Raw genomic sequence first — 20,658 nt, 5'->3', positions numbered from 1 at the left:
GCGGCGGCGGCGGCGGCGGCAGCGGGCATGGCAGCAGCAGTGGCACCAAGTCCAGCAAAAAGAAGAACCAGAACATCGGCTACAAATTGGGCCACCGGCGCGCCCTCTTCGAGAAGCGCAAGCGGCTCAGCGACTACGCGCTCATCTTCGGCATGTTCGGCATCGTGGTCATGGTCATCGAGACCGAGCTGTCTTGGGGCGCCTACGACAAGGTAGGAGCTTCAACCTGTGCCCACCCTTCCAGGACCCCAGAGCCCTGCTCGGGCCCCTTGAGCCCAGCACTGGCAGTAACTTTACCCTCCTGGTGGCCTCCCCTGGGCAGTCAGGGGTGCCCAAGGAGTCAGCGGGAGCGGTTGTGTGGAGCACCCCGACTCGGCAAGGCAACTCCAGAGGGGAACCTTTTCATTTTCTTTTAATTTATTTATTTTTTGCCTGGCAACCAAAGTTATCCAGGCAGATAAGGGTGGCCACCATGTTCTGGCACCTTAAATAAGTGGCCCAGGGATGCATGGGAAAAGCAACCGCCATTCCTCCATGGTAGTTTGGATTTCCTGGGAGGACAATGTCCACTAACTGCGTTTAAAACTGTACAGTAACTTTTCCTCTTGGTTCCCGGACCCAGGAAGCGCGCTTCTGTCTGCTGTGGCGGTCATGGCCAGCAGGCAACGTGCCTTCCCAGCCCTCCCTCCTCTCCTCTGGCTTCTCCTTGGGGCCAGGTGATCTGATGGGTCCCTCAGCTAGGTCAAAGGCTCCCCAGAACCCCATCCTGGGTCTCGGGTCTGCTCTCAGTGACCCCGACTGACCCTAGGGCCTGGAAGGTGGCTAAGAAACACTTGGTATCTTCCTTAAAATTGCTTCTGTCTGGCTGTGTTGCAGGCGTCGCTGTATTCCTTAGCTCTGAAATGCCTTATCAGTCTCTCCACGATCATCCTGCTGGGTCTGATCATCGTGTACCACGCCAGGGAAATACAGGTAACTAAGCTTCTGCTGTTTATGAATGACCCAAGTCCTGCAGGCAGCCTGGAGAAGCCCTCGGTAGCTGCCACGGTTTTTCTAGCTTTCATGCGCTTACTTGACGTTACAGAAGACAAATACTATATATTTTGGAGCAAATGTACAGGCTCTTCAAGAAGTTTAAAAAGAACAAACAGTGTAGAATGTAAACGTGCAGTGGTTTCTGGGATGTTTTTGTTAAACCTTTTCATCTTTATGTAGCCCAGTATTATATTCAGGGTTCAAATTCTCACGCATGTAAGATGCACTGTACCCCGCTGGCCCATTCTCTGAACAAGGTTTGCTTTCCTTAAACCAGACAGCAGTACCCTTATTCTGTAAGGCAAATTGTGCCCATCTATATAATCTTCTATAATGTAGCATAGAGAAGAAAATAGGTTCGTAGTGCTACTACTTTTTATACATGAAGCATGTGAAAGTCTAACCCTTCCCCAGTATTTTTTAAAAAGTATTGTAAATTTAGCATATACCATGACTTAAAAGATACTTGGCTACCATAATTAATTTGATTTTTAATGTCATTTAATAGCCAAGGTCACTGTCCTTATGTGCTACCTTGTTATGAAAACACATGTTTCCCTGAAATATAGCTGGGTGCTATTAAATTTGGCTATTTCCAATACTACCAGAGTTTTCTGCATACAATTCCTGGTCATCTGGTCACTTTTCCTTTGCTATATAGCCTTTTGTCAAAGGAACACTATGGTTTGTGAATTGGAAACAACTGGCGTTTTATTAAACCACAGAGAGAGTGATTTTCTAGCTTAGGACTTATCCTCATATGGATTTTCTGATTCTTTTGGAGCAGTTGCTAGACATATAGTGGGGTAGTTAGACCCTCAAATTTAGCGTTCTTTCTTTTAAGAGTTGCCTTTGAATTTAGGCTAGTCATTTAAATAATTTAGTATAGACTTGCCATTTAAATAATTTAGTACTGGTTATATATTAAATTAATTTAAAATTAAATTAACTAACCAACACATACTAAATATGGAAGAAAATCAATTTTAGTTATTTCTCAAGCAAAATATACACAAATGAGGAAGAAGGGATTACTGTATCACGAATTTCCAGAAAAAAAACCAAAAACAGACTTTGAAAAGCATGTTTTTGGAGAGGTGGAGTTAGGCGTGAGATTTAGTAACGGTGGCAATATTCAAAGATAAGTAATAAAACGGCACTTAAAAAGCGCAAGCACATTTTTCCATAAAAAATAATCTACATAAGTTCATCTTTAATCTATTAATAGTGGTCTGATACTTTAGAGATTGTTTCAGACCTTTTGCAGTGGCAATATAATGTTATAAACATCGTGAGGGTATCTTCTCATTTTGACATGAGCAGTGGACAATCAGAGCTCGAAAAAACAAAATAGGCCTTCTTGTCCCTTGACTCAGTGTACAGATGCTGAAGCTAAAGTTGCAGCAGTGAGCAGCTTGCTAAAATCACACGATTAGACAGTGGTAGAGCTGCGACCAGACCTCATCCTATAGCTTTGACTCTGAATACTCTCCGCTGCACTCTGCTACTGATTGCCCAAATCCACAAACTATAGGCGATTCTTTGCCCCTCTCTAGATGGAGAAGTTTACTATATGGATCAAGGTAAACTTAAAAGATTTTTCTGAATTCTTCAAATATATCTCTCTAAATTATTAAGTAACTTAAAAATAGCAGAGTGATTTTACTTCATCCACAATGGGATGTGATAATTTGCTGTTTTTGTTTGTTTTAAAATAAATATCAGCTTTCTTATTTCTTATCCTCTGTTTCTTCTGAAAAGCACACAAGTATAAACAATTATGCACAGGGAAAGTCAGTGCTTAATATTAAGACTAAAAGTGTCTTTTTGAAAACACCTATTTTTAAAATATTATTGGGAGATTGTGTTACATAAGAGAGACCAGGTTTACTGGTCAGAAAGAGACAGATAGGACCCCCGAGACTTTGGCTCCTAGTTGCCCTTCACGTGTGGAATGGCACCCAGGTGGTAGTGGTAAAAAGATCAACCATGTAAGCTCTGAAGGGTAGCAGTTACCCAGCGACAAAGTTCAGAGGGGAGGAAAGCAAGAGGAACGGAAGCAGGGAGAAAGTGGAATATGAATAATGATAGTGCATTGCGGGGAATGCAATGAAGAAGTGTAAACAAATGTGGATCATTTGTTGAGTGTCAAATTGATGATCTGCTTTGCCTAACTCACAATATCAGCTTAAAATATAACTACGGGGAAATGTTGAAATGATGCATATTAATCTAAGGCAGTAGTTCTCAACCTTCCTAATGCCATGACCCTTTAATACAGTTCCTCAATTTGTGGTGGCCCCCTGACCATAAAATTATTTTCATTGCTACTTCATAACTGTAATTTTGCTACTGTTATGAATCGGATGACCCCTGTGAAAGGGTCGTTGAACCCCCACAAAGGGGTTGCGATCCACAGGTTGAGAAATGCTGATCTAAGAGGTGCCGTCCAATGTTGATTACGCCCCATAATTTTTTTATATTATTTTGAACTCTTTAAACTCATAGAAAGTATAAAAATATATTGAATCACATTTTTAAAATTTAATTTAATTTATTTATTTTTAATCACATTTTTATAGGCAACTCCATACTTGGAAGAATTCCACTGATTGACTGATTTTGAGGAGAATTTTCTGTTACACAAGTGCATTGATATGTTGATTAGAGCTTGCATAGTTTGGGGGGAGAAAATTAAGGACACAATTTGACTCTCAAACACAAACAAGTACTGTGATACTGTGTTACTCAACAAGCCACAAAATGTTATTTGTTACATATTTAAAAAAGGCCTACTTTCTGTTACCCTTACCACTCTCCAGATGATTTCAAAATAGATGACTGAGTCAAACAGGTAGTTTTTTGGACACTGTTTTATCTAGAAGGGTTTCTTCCTCAAGCCAATGCTTTAAAATCTCATCTGAGATGTTTTTGTTACATAAAATTGAGAAGGACCAAATACAAATGGAAACCAGCATTCAAAAAACATTAAGGGCAGATCAAATTGATCCAAGGAGTAAGGCAGGGAAGCTTGGAGAAGCCAAGCACAGGTTCTGGGTCTATGCATGACAAATGATGGAAGGTCTCTTTTGTTACTTATTGATGTCACTGTACAGCTGTAGCTGTATTTCTTTCAGGACATATTTTAAGCTAATAAGTATCCGTTTACTGTACGGAATTCTGAATATAGTTATAAGCATTGAATGGGAGAACTAAATGCAAATGCCCAGATGCCATTCAGAACATGTCCTTGGATTGAGCATGTAGTTTTTCTCCTCATTTTTAGCCTGTTGAACTGATTTGATAGTGAGAGCTAGCTAGTCTGTGTATCAAAACAAAACAAAACAGAAAAGCTAAAAAAAAAAAAAAAAAAAAAGCTTGGAATTCCACTGCATTCAGGAAAATTAAAGGCGACAGCAGTGCTCTGACTTTGTGGCCACTGCCATTGCTTAACAGAGCCAGAGAGCCCCTGACATTTCCATGGAGAACCTTGGAAAGTAAGTCAGTGTGACCTTTTACAAAATGTTTTTATATACTTGGGCAAAATAAGATAGTTCAGGTGAGTCATGGGTGGCAGTGCTTGAATTGAAATGGTGCGATGGGGAAGCTTTTAAAAATCCCATCTCGGGAAAATTTTTTAGGTTTGGGTGTCATTTTTCAGTACCACAGACAGCTCAGTGTCTTGGTTCATTTCACTAATCATTTTTGTCTACCCAACCCAAGGTGAAGTCACCGTTTTTCCCCCTGTTGTTAAAGTACTTATTTGAAATCAGTTCTAGTGGAGAAAATGATCAGTTAAGAGCATGCTAGCAGGGCCACCCTGAGTCGGAATCAGCTTGATGACAGTTAGTTGACTATAGAGATGTTAGACTTTTTCATAAAGGTCTTTGACTTTGTTCCTATATCTTTTAGCAAAACCCCCCAATACATAAGTGAATGAGTGACCAAACAGACACACTGTAGAAAATCCACCTGAGTTGTGACCTTTTAACTAAGGAATACTACTGTAAAGCAGTGCTGCCCAGTCAATTTCAACTCCTACTGACCCACGTGCATGACATCAGAGAAAATGCACTGTGCTCCATAGAGTTCTCAGTAGTTCATTTGTACCGAATGAAATCTTCAGCACTTTCTTCCAAAGAACTTCAAAGTAGACATGAACTTCCAACTTTGTCTGTTATCAGCCAAATCTGTTAATTATTTGCACCACCTGAGAACTCCAGAAATACCTTGGAGACTGTTTTTATACACCTGGAAAGGTCACTTGATACTTAGTGAATAGCTTCCTCGCTTAAAATCTCAGAGTCAAATGATAGGAAAACAGAGATGCATGATTTCCTGTGATTTTTCTTTTCTTTTTGCCTCCCCTCCCTGCTCCATAAACATAGCACAAAGTTGAAATTCTCTACAATCTTCAGCAACAGAAAATGTGAATTTAGATTTCATATTATCTGTTCAAAATTGTTTGTTGTGGACCCTATTTTATTTAAAGGAGCTATTTAAAATTTTGAACTAGGCCAACCTGGGATCTTGTGTTGGGAAAGAAAGCCCCTGGGACTTTTTGTTGATCTTTGTGGTTCTTATGTAACAAGGAAGAATGACAAATATGATCCTTGGGCATTGTTGAAAAAATTTTGTTTGTTTCTGTTTTCATAATAGTATAATTATGTAATAAGTTGCACTGGAGGAAACACTCGAATTTTTCTTTAAGATCCTTTGTAATGACTCCAATTGTTGCTGCTCCTTCAAGTTAGCGTTTCAGAGTGAACTATCCAGATCTAAACAGAAAAACACAAAATAAAAATTCTCTTCCCTTTTGCATCAAGATCACCCAGATGAGGTGGATGGTGTGTGGGCAGGGCCTTAGTGACCCAAGAAGGTTTCTGGGACATTGCACACCCACGTAGTAGGATCTAAGGCTTGCCTGGTGAAGACTGGGAAGGGACACTCACTTTCCACAACCAAGGAGAACAAGTGGCACCTTCTAGACTATGCAGAAAACACTATGTAGAGCTATTATTCTAATAATATAAAAACTCGAACTCCATGCCATTGAGTTGATTCCGACAGTAGCAACCTTCCAAGAGAGAGTAGTACTATTCCTGTGAGTTTCGAGACTGTAAGTCTTCAAGGAAGTAGAAAGCCTCACCTTTCTTCTGTCTAATTAATTACGGCATTGGAGCCCTGTGCACAGTGATTAAAGTGCTCAGCTACTAACCATGATATCAGTGGTGTGAACTCACCACAAGGTTGGCTTCATAAGGAAACCATGTGGCAATCTACCTACCTAAAGGGTGCAGCCAGGAAGCCCCACTGGGCAGTTCTCCTCTATCAGGGTCTCTCTCAGTGGGTGTCTGCTCAAAGGCCCCCAACAACAGGATACACACATACCCCGTGTTTTATTTCTTGACCTATCTGGGGATTTTCTCCTCATTCGCATGTAGAGAGTGATCTCATTCTTCTTTGATGGCTGCATTATTATTCCCTTTGATGGATATATTCCAGTTTACTCTTCCAGCCTTATGTGTTTGTTGATAGTTGCCCAGTGCTGATAGCTGACAGGCAATTTTCATTGTCCTTTTGCTCTTTGCTATTTTAAACAATCTTTAAAGAATGCCCTTCGCTATTTACTTTAATTTACTAATTGAGTATACTGAAGGAACCTTGGGAGTGCAGTGGTCAAAGAATCTTACTGCTTAACCAGAAGATTGGCAGTTCGAACCCACCAGCTGCTCCGTGGGAGAAGGAACCAGCAATCTGCTTCGGTAAAGATTACAGTCTGAGAAACCCTGTGATTCAGTCCTCCTGCCCATAGGGTTCCTATGAGTCAATTCTGACTCAAAGGCCCACAACAGCAATGACAGTGATTGAATGTGGTACATTTCCAGCAGTCCATGTGACCCAGACTGCTGAATCAAATGCCATTTGTAATGTACACCAGAAGGTATTTCCCAGCAGGTTGTCAGAGTCTGCATTTCTGTCCCTCCTTTGTAAGGCCACAGGACATGGCATCGTCAACCCTGAGTCCTGTGAAAAGGAATTTAATTCTCTTGGGCTTTTTGAAAGGTTAAAAAGTTAACTCTTTTCCTGAAATCTTCTTTTTGGATAAAAGGACCCAGGATCAAAGTTTATGACTACATAGACTTACATGTATTTGTTTTTTAATATCCAGTGGTACATTATCTAAATCTGCTGACAAGCTAAAATATCACTGCAACTAAATGAACAGGAGCAGATATTTGCCAAATTTTCTTTTTACAAAAATTAAAAGATTCGTGGAGATGAAGGTGGTTACCTGAATAGATGGAATGCTTTTAGATTGGGGTTTAGGTCTCTGCTATGTGGTAGGTAAGTTAGGGGTACAGCTTGAGAGTCACTCTTCCAAAAGACAGTGAGGTGGAAAAATCGTTGCCTGGATCGCCCCGTTGTGTGGTGTGAGTTCAACCTCTACGGTTGTAATGAGATTCTTTGTGTAGACACCGTAGTAACAAAATCACTCCGGACAATTTTTCTCCACCTGCCTGTGTAAAGATCTCTGCATTATTAATTGCTGTGACACTCAATAAAGCGATCCTGGTGTGTTTACAGAGCAGCATCACAATTGAATGACGAGTGGAACTTTAGTTTACCACAACTGAGTTGGCCTGAGCTTGCAACCTACTTCTGGGCCACTTTTTGTGAGGCTTGGAGAGAAGGCCATGAGGAACAGGGCTCACCTCCACCAGCGTGGCAGGTCGGCCCGAGGGAGCCTGCACCGATGTCCTTTCAGGAGCGTCACACGTGATCAGGAGGTAAAGTAGTTTTGTGGACGTGCTTTAGAAAGACTTTGTGCTCGTTGTTTAAACAAAACAGACCAGTGTGGCCCACGAAAGGGGAGAATGATGCTGGAAGAGGTGGGAGGGAATGCAGATATTGAAGGGTCTTGACACGCTTGGGGCTTTAGGAAGTTTGTGAGGAAATCCCATTACCTTTATTTCCCCACCAATGTTTTGCAGCCCCATGTATGTTGTAGGTGGTGCAGTGGTTTTGCCTTGGGCTTTGAACCGCATGGTCAGCAGTTCAAAGCTACCAGCAGCTCTTCAGGAGAAAGACTGTACTTTCTGCTCCTGTAAACAATTGCAGTCTCGGAAATCCACAGGGAGTCGCTAGGAGTCAGCATTGACGCAATGGCAGTGAGTATTTTGTAAGAGCCTTTGCATTTTTGTAAAGTGCAGTGGGGAAGTCATTACAGGGTTAAAAGTGGTGGAGAGTTGTGATCTGAGGAGAGTGAAAGGTGACGCTGACATGACGTGGGTGGCCGCAGGGGCAATAAGGAGACCGCTCTGACTGGTCATTGATGTTGGAGGTAGAATGGATTTACAAGCGGCTTGGAAGCAACAGGTGAGGGCAAAAGATGATGCAAAGATCATTCCTGGAGTTCTGGTTTGAGCAACCTGTGTGCATCATGCTGAGTGGGTGAAGACTCAAGTTGAAGGGTAGGACGTGAGCTTTATTTTGCCATAAACCAGTAAACCCGGTTGTCGGATCAATTCTGCCTCACAGTGACCCCAGGTGTGTCCGAGCAGAACCTGTGACGTGTAGGGCTTTCCGTGACTGAGTATTTGGAAGTAGGTTGCCAGGGCTTTCTTCGGAAGTGCCTCTGGATAGTCTAGATCCTCTAACGTTTCGGTTAACGACCATGTGTATTAAATCTTTGCGCCACCCAGGGACTCCTACTTGGGGCATCACACATGTGAAATACTTGTAACTACATGAGGACCAAGAGTTCAGAGGAAAGGTCTGTACTGGAAAGTTAACTTTGAAATTCATCAACCTAGAAGTTGTTTAAACCCACGGAAAAGCATACAATCGTTGAGCGAGGGTAGAAATAGAAGAGCTACGGCAAGGTTGAGCAACCTCTGACATCTAGAGGTTGCGTAAACCAGGAGGTAAAGACAAGGTTGAGGAGGTTGAGAGAGAAGTGTGTTTTGAGGAGGGCACAGTACAAAGTATCGATGCAGTCAGTGTCTGTCAATCTGAGATTGAAAGGTGCCTTTTGGATTTGCAAGTTGAAGGGCATTGCCAAGCTTGATGAATAGTTTCAGTGGAATGGGAGACAGACGATACACTTTCAGAAAGCAAACATTTAAAGGACACATTGTGTCTCCCTTTGACTCAGTCACAGAGCAAACATTTCAACAGTGCCCTGTTGGCGAAGTGGTTTAGTCCTCTGCTGCCAACCAGTGGTTTGAATTCACCAGGTGATTTATGGGAGAAACGTGCACCCACCTGCTTCTGTAAAGATTTACAGCCTTGGAAACCCTGTGGGTCAGTTCTATGCTGCCAAGTTCTGTTCTGACCTGTGTGTCAGCATTGATTTGAGAGTAATGGTTTTGGCTTGGTTAGATCCATTTCAATGACCACTGAGTTAAATTGTACTTGTTCATTTGACTATCTTTGATAAGATTTTATATATCCTTAATCATTTTCTTTTGAACTTTGGTTGCTTGAAAGCTCTTCAGTTTCCTTCAAATAAGGTCAGCAATGTACCCCCCGACCTCTTTATATTAAAAAAAAAAACCCCAAAAAACAAAAACCAAAAAAACCCCCACAAAACTTCACCATACTGACGTTTAGTAGTCAAATGGTCAGTGCTTCAGAAAAACTGTTGCCAGTTTATTCTTCTCCATTTTTAACTTGCAAACTTGTCATTTCACAGAATCGATGGCTTACATTTATTAACTTTTATTAGCTACATCATGGTTTCATTTCGCCTTGTCAACTTGTCAGGACCGATGGAATCACAATCCCACCATTTGTTTGCTAAACAGTTGTTTAGATTTGGGAAGTCCTGTATATAGACTGTCCATTAGGCTGGCAAGACCCAGAGCTTCAGATTGGTGCTGAACTCTACCTGAAGCATACAAGTCACAGTCAATCTTAGTGGTTCGGACCCAGGTTAGCATCCCCATTGTGGACACAGCGAACTCTTCTTTGCGCTAGCTGCAAGTTTGAGAAGTGAGTGTCTGGAACTGATGCCCAGAGATTGATTGCACTCCACTCCAAGGTGAACGAGCCAGGCTCAGAGCTCAGAAGAGGGTCCTATTGTGTTGTTAGTCATCTGTGCACCTGCGATCTTTGGTACAGCCTTTCAAGTAAGCACAAGTCTATAAATGCTGGCCTACCAGACAGCACACGTCTCTCTATACAGTGTCCATAAGAATGTCACCAGGAATTGTCAGGTTTCTTGCTAAAACCCATCAATTTTGTGTAAACTTCAATCTCATGCTCTACCAATCTGTTAATGAGGTCCAGGAAGAAAACAAAACTGATTTGCTTCTAATTTTAAGTATTGCGATTTTGCGATTTAGGCTCCATAGTCTGATGTCTTTTTTCCTTAAGTTTTTTCCCCTTCAGATTATAAAACTAGTAATAATTCACATTAAAAAACTGTGAACACAGGAAATTACTAAGAATAATGGTATTCTAATGCATAGGTTCCCAAATTTATTTGCCTACTACCCCCTTTTCAGGGGGGAAAAATTCCCAGAATCCCCCCACCCCCGGCATTAAAACACATTTGTATTATAGCCTATAATTCAGGAGAGAGTGTTGGTATCTGGATCATTCCAGCACCCCTCAGGGGGCATGCCACTCACTTTGGGAAACACTGGATCCTACTTCCCATAGATAATTATTACTTGTGTGATCATGTATTCATGCATTTAGAAGGAGATGGATATGGCATTTGCTATAAATCAATATAAAGAGATTTTGTAGTCTTTTCATGCAACATGATTTCCCATGCCACTAAGCTTCAATTCTTACATTATATAAATGCAATCAATTTAGTTATTTTCCTTCCTTTGTACACGTAACAAAAATTAAAATAGCCTATTTAAAATTTATAAAGACTAAACTTGCAGATGAACTTTTGTGAGCACCTCTGATGATTTCCTAAGGCTAAATTGCCAAGAGGGAAATTACGGAGTTACTGATATGATTCAAGACAATTGATAGTTTTTCAAAATGTTCTTCTAAAAGTTTGCATCACTCTTTGCACCTTCAGGCACTTCCTAACTACTTTAGTCAGTGATCGATGGAGCATTTTCTGGAGCAGTTAGGTCTAATTTACCAGCCAGTGCTCTTAGTACTGTTCTTATTTGGAACTCTGGAAATATGCTCACCTCTAGCCTCGTCCGTAGTCTGCTATGTTCTTTGACATTTTCATGATACTAGTTTTAAAAATGGGTGAAACCAGGTTTGTGAAAAGATATCCCGGTTTAGGTTTTAGTCATTACCAGACCAGACTCACTGCCAGCAAGTTGATTCCATGCCATAGCTACTCTGTAGAATTTTGAGGACGTAAATCTTTTTGGGAGCGGACAGCTTCACCTGTCTTCTGAGGAGCTGCTGGGGGGTGTGAACAGCTGCTCTTGAGGTTTGTGCCCACGCTTCCCCAGGAGAGCCAAATGTGAAGGAGGAGTGGAGGATCATTTTATTCCCAAATGTCCCTTTCTGATAAGGAAAACTGTGAGAAACATACTTTCTGAAAATTTTTCTTTTAGTATCTGGCTCAGAAAAGCTGTCTGACTCTCCTTAGGTTGTTTATTGCTTTTGCAATGTGGCCTCTGGTTTTGTGCACTGCCCCTGGAGCCAGGCTGCCTGGGCTCACACCCAGCCCTGCCGCTAATTAGCTGTGTGATCTTGGACCAGTTCCTCAATCTCTGCACTTCAGTTTCCCTTCTGTAGAATGGGGACCAGAGAGTACCCCTCTCTTCTGGTTATTGACAGGACGAAGTTTCATGTTCTCATATAAAGCACATGAAACACCGACTAGCGTGTGGTGAGAGCTCTTTACTTGACAGCTACTCCTTATTCTTAGCTATGTTGGTGTTTGTTGGGTGGGAGGGGATGAATTGGAGCCCATCTTCTCTGGGTTTGGGGAAGCAGTGATTTTTTTCCCTACCCTTCTTTAAAAAACACCAGTCTTTAAAAAACCAGAAAAGCAAAAGGACATAAAAAGGGGGTGGGCATTCCAATCAAGTTCATTAGTTTACGGACACTGAGCTAGGAAATGTGAGTCTGCGCCTGGTTGTGCCTGTGTGTACTCTTCAAAAGGAAACTGGTTCCCTCTATTAAGGACTGAAATCCCCGAGGTTAGAGTCTGCTCTGACTCATAACGACCCCAGAGGGGACAGCCAATTTCCATTTTTAACCGAACTTATTTGGCTCCTTCCTGTGGGCAGGTTGGCTGTCTGAGACAGTGAATGATGGTTTAGGCCGAGGTCTCAGGGCAGGACATTAGGCCGCACGAACTATAATGTTATGGATGCGATTTGTTATCAATATGGCCATCCCCACATGTGGTAAGCCTACCTTAGACCTGGCTGTGTGCTGTAATCAAGATCAGTTCTGAGCATCCTTAACTCCTTCAGGCATCACAGTCACAGCTGATGGCATCATTGTCTCCTTGTCGCTAATTAGGGCCCTGGTGACCAAAAGAGTTAAGTGAGGCACTCTGAAAAGTAAACAAAGGAATCATTTGGATAATGGAAAATTCTGGTGTGAACCCCTTGCTGAAAGGGTAAGATGTAGGAAGCAGAAGTACACATATAAAGGGCTTTAATTTGGATCTTTGGGTCCCTGCTCATGGTTAGTCCACACCATATATATATATTTTTGGTGTTACTTCTTCTTTTTCTGGAATGAGTTCACCTCTGTGTGAGTCTTATTTATTACACCCCCAACCGTCACCGTCTGCTTGGCCTTGTCTGAAGGACTCCAGTAGCATTTGGCTTGTAAATGTGACAAGTGACATTTTAAAGTATGCTTGATGTGTAGTGATTGGGCTTACTTTTTTCCAGAAAGCTTTGCATCATCTGTTTCATCTCAAGTAGTTATTAATTAAGTCTACGTTATGTCAATATGGCTTTGAACAGCATGGTATTGTTGGAGGACTTTAGACTTTGTCTTTCAAATTTATAAGACATGTTGGGATTCAGACATTGTAAAATTTGAATTGAATTATGTAGATAATATTCTGCATCAATAATTTGCCCATTGATTATTTCAATATTTTTTATTATTTTAACCTAATTATGTCCTTATTTGTAAGGGTTATCATAGGTATTAGAGATGGTGTTGCTTATGAGTGATTGGACTGAGGAGAGACGGTATGTAGGGGTTATTGTCTGGCCACAGAGCTAGTCTTGCATTATCAGGGACCTTCATTGCTCTAAAAGTTTCCCTGCAGTGTGTATAAATTACTTGTGGTAAAAATGTTCTGAGTATTTGGGAGAAGGCATTAAGTAGCATGATATTCTTTTCATATGCTTGCCATTAGATTTTTTTGTTTTGTGTGTTTGTTTAGAATAAGTCTCTGCTTATGGTGATTAAAAAACTCAAAGACTAATCTTTAAACTTTGCTTTTCATACTCAATAACTAAGGGGAAATTATATCTAAGCACTGGACTCATTTTCTTGGGCACCTAATATTTAAAATATTGAAAACTAATGACCAGGCTAAGTCTTAAAGTGGCATGCATCTTCTATGACATAAAATGGTGACTCGGATTTATGTGTTACCTTATGTTTTTTCAAATATACATATATAAGTGTGTATGTAGTGACCCCATAGGGGACAGCCATCTACACATATATCCATAAGTATATGAATATTTGAAAAAGCATAATATATAGGACACTTCTATACATGTACTCAAACAAAGCTATTGATTGAACATTTTAGTTTTTGTATACTTAGCTATTTTTCACTACCACTGTGTTGATTCTGACTCATTGTGATTATGTTGTCTTAGATTAATGTTCTCTATTTTACCTCTGGTGGTGTAGTGGTTAAGCTTTGTGCTGCAATCCGCAAGACCGTAAGATAAGCAGGTCAAAACCACCAGCTCCTCTGAGGGATAAAGATGAGGTTTTCTACTTCCGTAAAGAGTTATTACCTTGGAAATTCACAGAGGCAGCACTACCTTGTCCTATAGTGTTGCCTTGAGTTGGGATTAAGTCGATGGCAGTGATTTTTTTTCCATTTTATTGTATCTCTGTGTTCTAATATCCATTGCAGTGGTACATAGAATTCACAGACAACGTTTATGATGAAAGGGTTTATTAAGGAAGTACAAGTTGTAATTCCAGGGATAAATGCTCACGGAAGAGTTGTTTATCAGAACATGTTACCAAGTTCTGTCGGGTCTTCTAAGAAGTGTCTTGAGGGGCATGCCACTCCTCTGTAAGCCTCAACCCAAACTTATTCATGTGAGTTGTCTGGGTCAGCAAGCTCAACTTCCCTAATTAAGCATCCAGAGGCACCCCACTCCACAAGCCAGCCTCCTGCACACAAGGGCTTAGCCTTTCTCTCTCCATGGGGTGGGAAATCCACCAATCTGATTTGCCCCATAGAGTCCCTTAGTGCTTTCGTTAGGCCCTTGCCTCACCTAAGTCTTCTTTAATAGTCCAGTTTTCCATGCCCATCTGCCTGACCATACAGCCAAGCCAGTAAAAATCCAGACATATGGGCGTTCACCATTGTCCAATCCTGCCGTCACAGCTGGGAAATAGCCTGCAGTTCTGCCCATTGATCTGACCTGTTATTGTCTGTTTCATTTAATGCAATTCCATCTGCTGGTCTCAATGCAAAAGCTTTCCACACCAGATATCGTTCACGTGCCCTGGGACTGCCAACTCTATACCAGACTATCCTCTGCTGCTCAGCTGAAAGTTATTCGTAGGGCAGTGCCCATGTGTCAGTAGGCTCTGGCTGCCTCTAAGGTAGTTCCTGGGTGTGGTGGGAGTTAGAGACTTTGGGTAGAATTCACTTAAAGAATTCACTGCCCCTGCAGTGACCTTATAGGAGAGAGTAGAATTTCCCCTTGGAATTTGACCTTGAGGGTAGCAGCACACTGGCCACCAGGGCTCCTTGCATGTGGTGGTGGTGTAGCTAAAACTAAAAGCCTTGCCAGTTAGGCCTGCCATTGGCCAGTTGGGGTTTGGCATGTCCTCCCATACTGGGGGAAAGCGTTCTTATATTGAAGAGCGTTCTTTCCTCGCTTTCTTTTAAAGTGATCATAGCTTCAGATATATTTCTTAGGCTAAAGACTTTATTTGTTTAAAGTTTTACCGTACTGCTTGAACATGTGGGTAATGCTGCAAATTTTAATTCTGTTGTTGAAATTGTTATTGAATAAAAATTTACTTTTTGCCCCATTAGTATTTTTGTCAAGAACATTAGTATTTTTCTCATCTGTCAATGTCAAGGAGAACATGTACTAGAAATACATTTGGGAAGACTTAAAAAAATAGTGACATAGAGATAAATATCGAATGTATTTGCTTTCTTTTGAAGGGGGAAACTAACTTTGCATGCAGAGATTAAAGCTATTATTTTCTCTGATGATTTGGAAACCACTGGCTCATACAGTTTTATATAATTCTTTAGAAGGCTCACCCTTCTGCATGGTTTCCAATCTCCCCTCCCCCTGTCCCCGCCCCCCCTGCAATAGCATATCTATTTTTCACAGTATTCCTTTGGACAACTCTACCTACGGTGCAGTTGTTCAGTTTGGGCTGCAGGAAGTGTCCCTTGGGTGTTCCTTCTGTTGGAGACGAGGATCCAGCCCCCTCGCTGTCATGTTCACGGTGGCACTTAGTCTGATCTGTGTACACAGATTGCTGCAGTGACAGCGATTTAGACATAACTCCTCCATCAAGTGTGTCTCATGGCAGTTTCATACCACCAGCCACAGAGGGAAGGAGGGCATGCGTTTGGGACTTGGTCCTTCAAGCCCATGTCAAAATCTATGCATGTCTCATACAGAGCAATTGCAGAGAAAAAAAATTGCACCAAAATACAGAATTTTACCTGGCACAAGAAGTATCTCTTCACCATTGTACAGGAGTAGTGGGGCAGAGCCATGAGACTCGTGTAATGAAGGCGGGGAGGAAAGACCCATTTTTAAGTCCTAAAAGAGGATGCGGTGCCCCCTGAGAGGAGTCTCTGGGTGGTGCAAACAGTTAACAAGTTTGGCTCATAGCTGGAGAGTTGATGGTTCAAGTCTAGCCAGAGAGGCATCAAAAGAAAGGTCTGGCAATTTACTGGCAAAAAAAAAAAATTAGCCCCCCAAATCCTATGGTGCACAGTTCTATTTTGATGCACATGGGGTTACCATGAGTCAGAGTCACGCCCCAGAGTTGTTTTGGTTGTTCGATGAGGAATAAGTGCAGCCAATGAAAAGGAGCAAGACCCGGTGATTGGTTGGGTAGAAGAGAAGGGTTTAGCTCAGTGGTTCTCCACCTTCCTAATGCTGTGACTCTTTAATACAGTTCCTCATGGTGTGGTGACCCCCCCCAACCATAACATTATCATTGCTACTTCATAACTGTCATTTTGCTGCTGTTATGAATCGGGCAACCTCTGTGAAAGGATCGTTTGACACCCAAAGGGGTCGCAACCCACAGGTTGAGAACCACTGGGTTAGGTACTTACTGTGCTAACTGCCCTAGCTGCATTCCCATGCTCAATCTGAATTATTATTAATTTGCTCACAGTTCCTCTCTCCTCTACTGCTGTGATTGATGACCAGTATATATACACCAGTGTACATTCACAGTGGAGTCCAAGCATGTAAGGCTATTTAACCCTTTTTAAAAAATTTACCCCAGTGGGGTAAATTATAATGCAGTGCTACAAATCTTGTTCTCTTTACTATCAACTTCAGCATACTTTAAAAAATGATTTTTTTTAAAAAATGAAAATTGACTTTGTTTTAAATCTGCCTGTGGTCCCTTCTCTGAAGCAGCCACCCCAGAGTTCCTGGGGCCCCCACTGGCTGTGTTTACATCACTGTGTGTCTTTCAGCCTCCCCAGCTTTATTTTCACTTGGGAATGTTCTGGGGAAACACGCTGTGTTTTGAGACTACTAGCCACCTCAGGATTCCCGATCTGCCTCTGATCCTGAGGGACATGTGGAGGATATGTAATGATCTCGAATACCCTTGGGCTCATCACAGTCATTGGGGGAAGGACAAATAGGCGTAAACATCACATTTTCTGGTCCTGGTAGATAGAATCTGGCAGTTACATTCGTGTTCCTGCTGAACGTTAAGCCACTGAAGTCAGAAATTTCCTCAGAGGCGATTGGTGGTGACTTGCTGCCCAGGCTCAGTCCAGCAGGGTGTGGGCAGCAACTGGAAAGTGTAGCCTCCCTGAGGATCATGTGGGAGGAGAGATCGTGATACAGACCTTCCATGTAGACAGCCTCGTGTGCGAATAGGAAGCAACCCTAGAGGAAGCTAAGAACTGCAGCTTTGTCTGCATCCCGACAGATTGGGGTCAGAAGCTGGTCTCTCGCGGTGTGACTGTGAGACGCTTTTTATTGCTAGCAGCCTCATGTTCTTTATCTACAAAATGGAGATGGTATTTTTTCCCAATTCATGAGATTATTTTGCGGATTCAGTAATGTGGTGTTTATGAAGAAGCTTAGGTTCTCAATAAATATGAAGTCCTGTAATTCTTCCACATTATACTATTAAGTACATACTGCAATCACAGGAGGGAAGCAGCACGCAGGACAATCTCAAGGAAGGGAAAAGGGGTGATGATGTATTGTCGTTCAAGAAGCCAAGTCCATGGAGTCCTTGGATAGCACAACGATTATGCGCCTGCCTGCTAATGGGGAGTCCAAACCCATGCCTTCCTGCCTCAGAGCAAAGTTGAAAACCTTACAGAGCAGTCCCGCTCTGCTCGCCTGGGGCCACCAAGACTCAGAGCCAACTCAATGGCAGAGGGTAAGCTGCATCAAGTTCTGGGAACGGAGCAATTAGAGCAGGCAGATTCTTGGCTAATTGGAGCAGGAATGGTAAACGAAAGCCCACAGGTCAAACCCAGCCTGCATGTTTTCACAAACAAATCTTTATTGGAGCACCAGTCCATTGGTTTTCTGCGTATAATACACTGCTGCTTTCCTATTAGAATGGTAGAGTTGGATAGTAGTGACAGAGAATGCATGCCTTACAGAATACACATAATAATTTACTCCGTGGCCCTTTGTAAACCTTGTTTATTGGCACTTGAGTTAGAGACCTGACCTGGATGGTCAACAACCGCGTGGTGAAACATACACGACAATATTTCTTCTACTTTTGGATCAGATGTTACTTTATTAATTTGTAAGTTTAGTGCAGGTTTTTGCTCCTGTTCAGTTTTTATTTTATTTTTATTATTTTTAAAATACATTTATTGGGGGTTCTTACATCTCTGATCACAATCCATACATTGCTCCAGTGTGTCGAGCACATTTGCACATGTGCCGCCATCATCATTTTCAAAGCATTCTCTTCCCGCTGGAGTCCCTGATATCAGCTCCCCATTTGTTGTTTTACTTGTTGCTCTAATTTTTTAGCACCCGAAGGTGTGTGGTGGCAGAGGCTCTGATCGACCTCCTTGCAGCTGGGAAGGCAGGGTGTGTGTAACCACAAAGCCAGCTTGTGGCTGTCGCCCCAGGACACAGGCCCCCTTGTAGGATCTTGCATTTCTGCGCTTGAGGTGAAATTGCATATCTGAATTAGATTTATCTGTGATTGGAATGGCTGTGGTAGAAAAATCTTTGGGGGGGACATCGATTGGACTTCACAGTCCTAAGTCTCTACAGAGCCTAGTAAGGAGAAATGGTCTTGTTTGAGTCTCAACCCGCAGAGTCTCAGGAGAGTTTGGTGAGATGGCCGTGTACAGTGTTTCATGACAGGGCTTCAGTGAGGAAGTATGGAGGATTTGTTCTTTTATATTTTGAATGAAGTGTTTTATCATCGACTGGTTCTCTAAGTCCTTGTTTTATCACGCAAAAAGTCACAAATTGAGCTGGGACGTAGCAAAGAGTGTTTTCTAGAATTCTGGCTATATGTACAATTTATTAATTGGTGTCCTCCCTGTTCCCAAGTGGTTAAAGTAGTGAGCCCTGAGGATGTAGATTTTACACGTTGGGCTGCGATCCATATGGTTGACAGTTCAAAACCACCAGCAGCTCCTTGGAAGAAAGACTGGGCTTTCTACTCCCATGCACAGTCTCAGAAACCCACGGCAGGCCACTGTGAGTCAGCACTGACTCAATGGCAGTGGGTTTGCTTGGGGACTGAGTGGTCAATGCAGTAGTTCGTTGTGGTACCATCACCTCCCTTATCCAGCTGCCTACTGGATAAGTCCCCTGGGAAGCTTTACACATCCACACCATCACCTCCTTCCTTCTTCTGATAGTTGCTCTCTTAGCGTAGGGCATTACTGTCCACCTCGATGAAGAGCCTTTTCTGTTTTCCTCTTCTACTCCTCTCCCCTCCCAGCCCCTTAAAGTTCAGAAATAGTCACCCCATTTCCTCTTAGTGTCCTTTCAAGAACTCTGCATTCTGATAATCTGGATGAAATTACATTTATCTAGCACTTGATATTGATAATTTATATGCTAATACAGTATATGACATATATTATGTATCATATTATTGTCGTGAGGTACCATTGGGCCCATTTGAATGAATAGTGACACCATGTGACAGAGTCGAAAGGTTTTCTTGGCTGTAATCTTTATGAAGCCAATCTCCAGGTCTTTCTCCCGTGGAGTCCTTGGGTGTGTTTCTGCCGCCAGCCTCTCAGTTAGTCGCTGAACCCTTGATGCGTTCCTGCCGGTTCCGATTCCACGTGAGCCTCCAGGAGAGAGGAGGCCTGTTCTTGTGGCTTTCTGAGGGTGCCAATCTGTGTGGGAGTAGAAAGCCCCATCTTTCTCCCCCAGAGCAACTGGCGGGTTTGCACCCTGACCAGGAGGTCAACATGTAATCCACTTCTTCACAAGGGCCCCTCTGTGTCACCAGTGCGTGTTTGTAATATAATAAAATATCTATTATACATCACAGCAATATAATACATAAAACATGAGGGAGCTTACAAAAGGTCCTGTGTGGGGGAAGGGCCAGCCCCCCCCACAACTAACCGCGGGTTCGATAGGTGCAATTGTATGGTTGAAATTATCTATCTATCTATCTATCATCTATCTTATAATGAAGTCAAAGAGAGCATGAGAGATTGAAATAATGGAGTCAGATACATTTCATGGTTGCACACTCACCTGAGCCCCGCTTGGCGGTCCCCATGGAAAAGGCAGACCGGAGGGCAGGAGAGACAAGGAGGGGAAGGGGACTGGGGAGTGAGGACCAGGGGAGAGAAAGGGAAGAGCGAGAGAGATTCATTGCTAACCAAGGCTTATCTATTCTCTGGGGATGTGCAAGTCCTCTAATTACAGGTGAAGACATAAGTCACAGCAATGGCTTGTGGTATAGATAACACAATAATGGGAGGGGGGTGATCTAGGGGTCCATACGCTAAAGGAAGAGGAGGGATTAAGGGTATACATGTGACAAGATGGGCGGACCCTAGATTCAGGATGGCGACCTACCCTGATTGCCCTAGAGCTGGAGGCTTTGTTTAGCCTAAGCTTTCAGGGGAAGCAATCCACTGTCCCCAACAGCAGAGTGAGCCCCACCTAGTGTGGGAGAAACAATGGTGTCTGCTTGCTCTGATGGCTGGAGTCTATGACAATCACTTACCATTAGTTGCAAGCAGTGCCCTAAGTCTCACATATATTT

At 42.4% G+C, this 20,658-nt stretch overlaps 1 protein-coding gene across 1 annotated transcript in view; it reads left to right on the top strand.

Annotated features, from left to right (window-relative positions):
• Positions 1-20,658, top strand: part of KCNN2 (potassium calcium-activated channel subfamily N member 2) — a 197,710-nt gene that overhangs the window by 2,187 nt on the left and 174,865 nt on the right. Inside the window, exons 2-3 of the mRNA XM_030888905.2 lie at positions 1-212; positions 877-972. The exon at positions 1-212 is cut by the window's left edge and continues 1,113 nt beyond it. Of these exons, the coding sequence (XP_030744765.1) occupies positions 1-212; positions 877-972 (308 nt within the window). The remainder of the gene's footprint in view (positions 213-876; positions 973-20,658) is intronic.

The sequence above is a fragment of the Echinops telfairi genome, unplaced genomic scaffold (assembly GCF_000313985.2).
Source record: "Echinops telfairi isolate 266 unplaced genomic scaffold, ASM31398v2 ScPeMD7_7469;HRSCAF=8507_1, whole genome shotgun sequence".
NCBI classification, from domain to species: Eukaryota; Metazoa; Chordata; class Mammalia; order Afrosoricida; family Tenrecidae; genus Echinops; species Echinops telfairi.
Note: the sequence above shows the minus strand (reverse complement) of the source record. Positions and strands in the feature narration are given on the sequence as shown.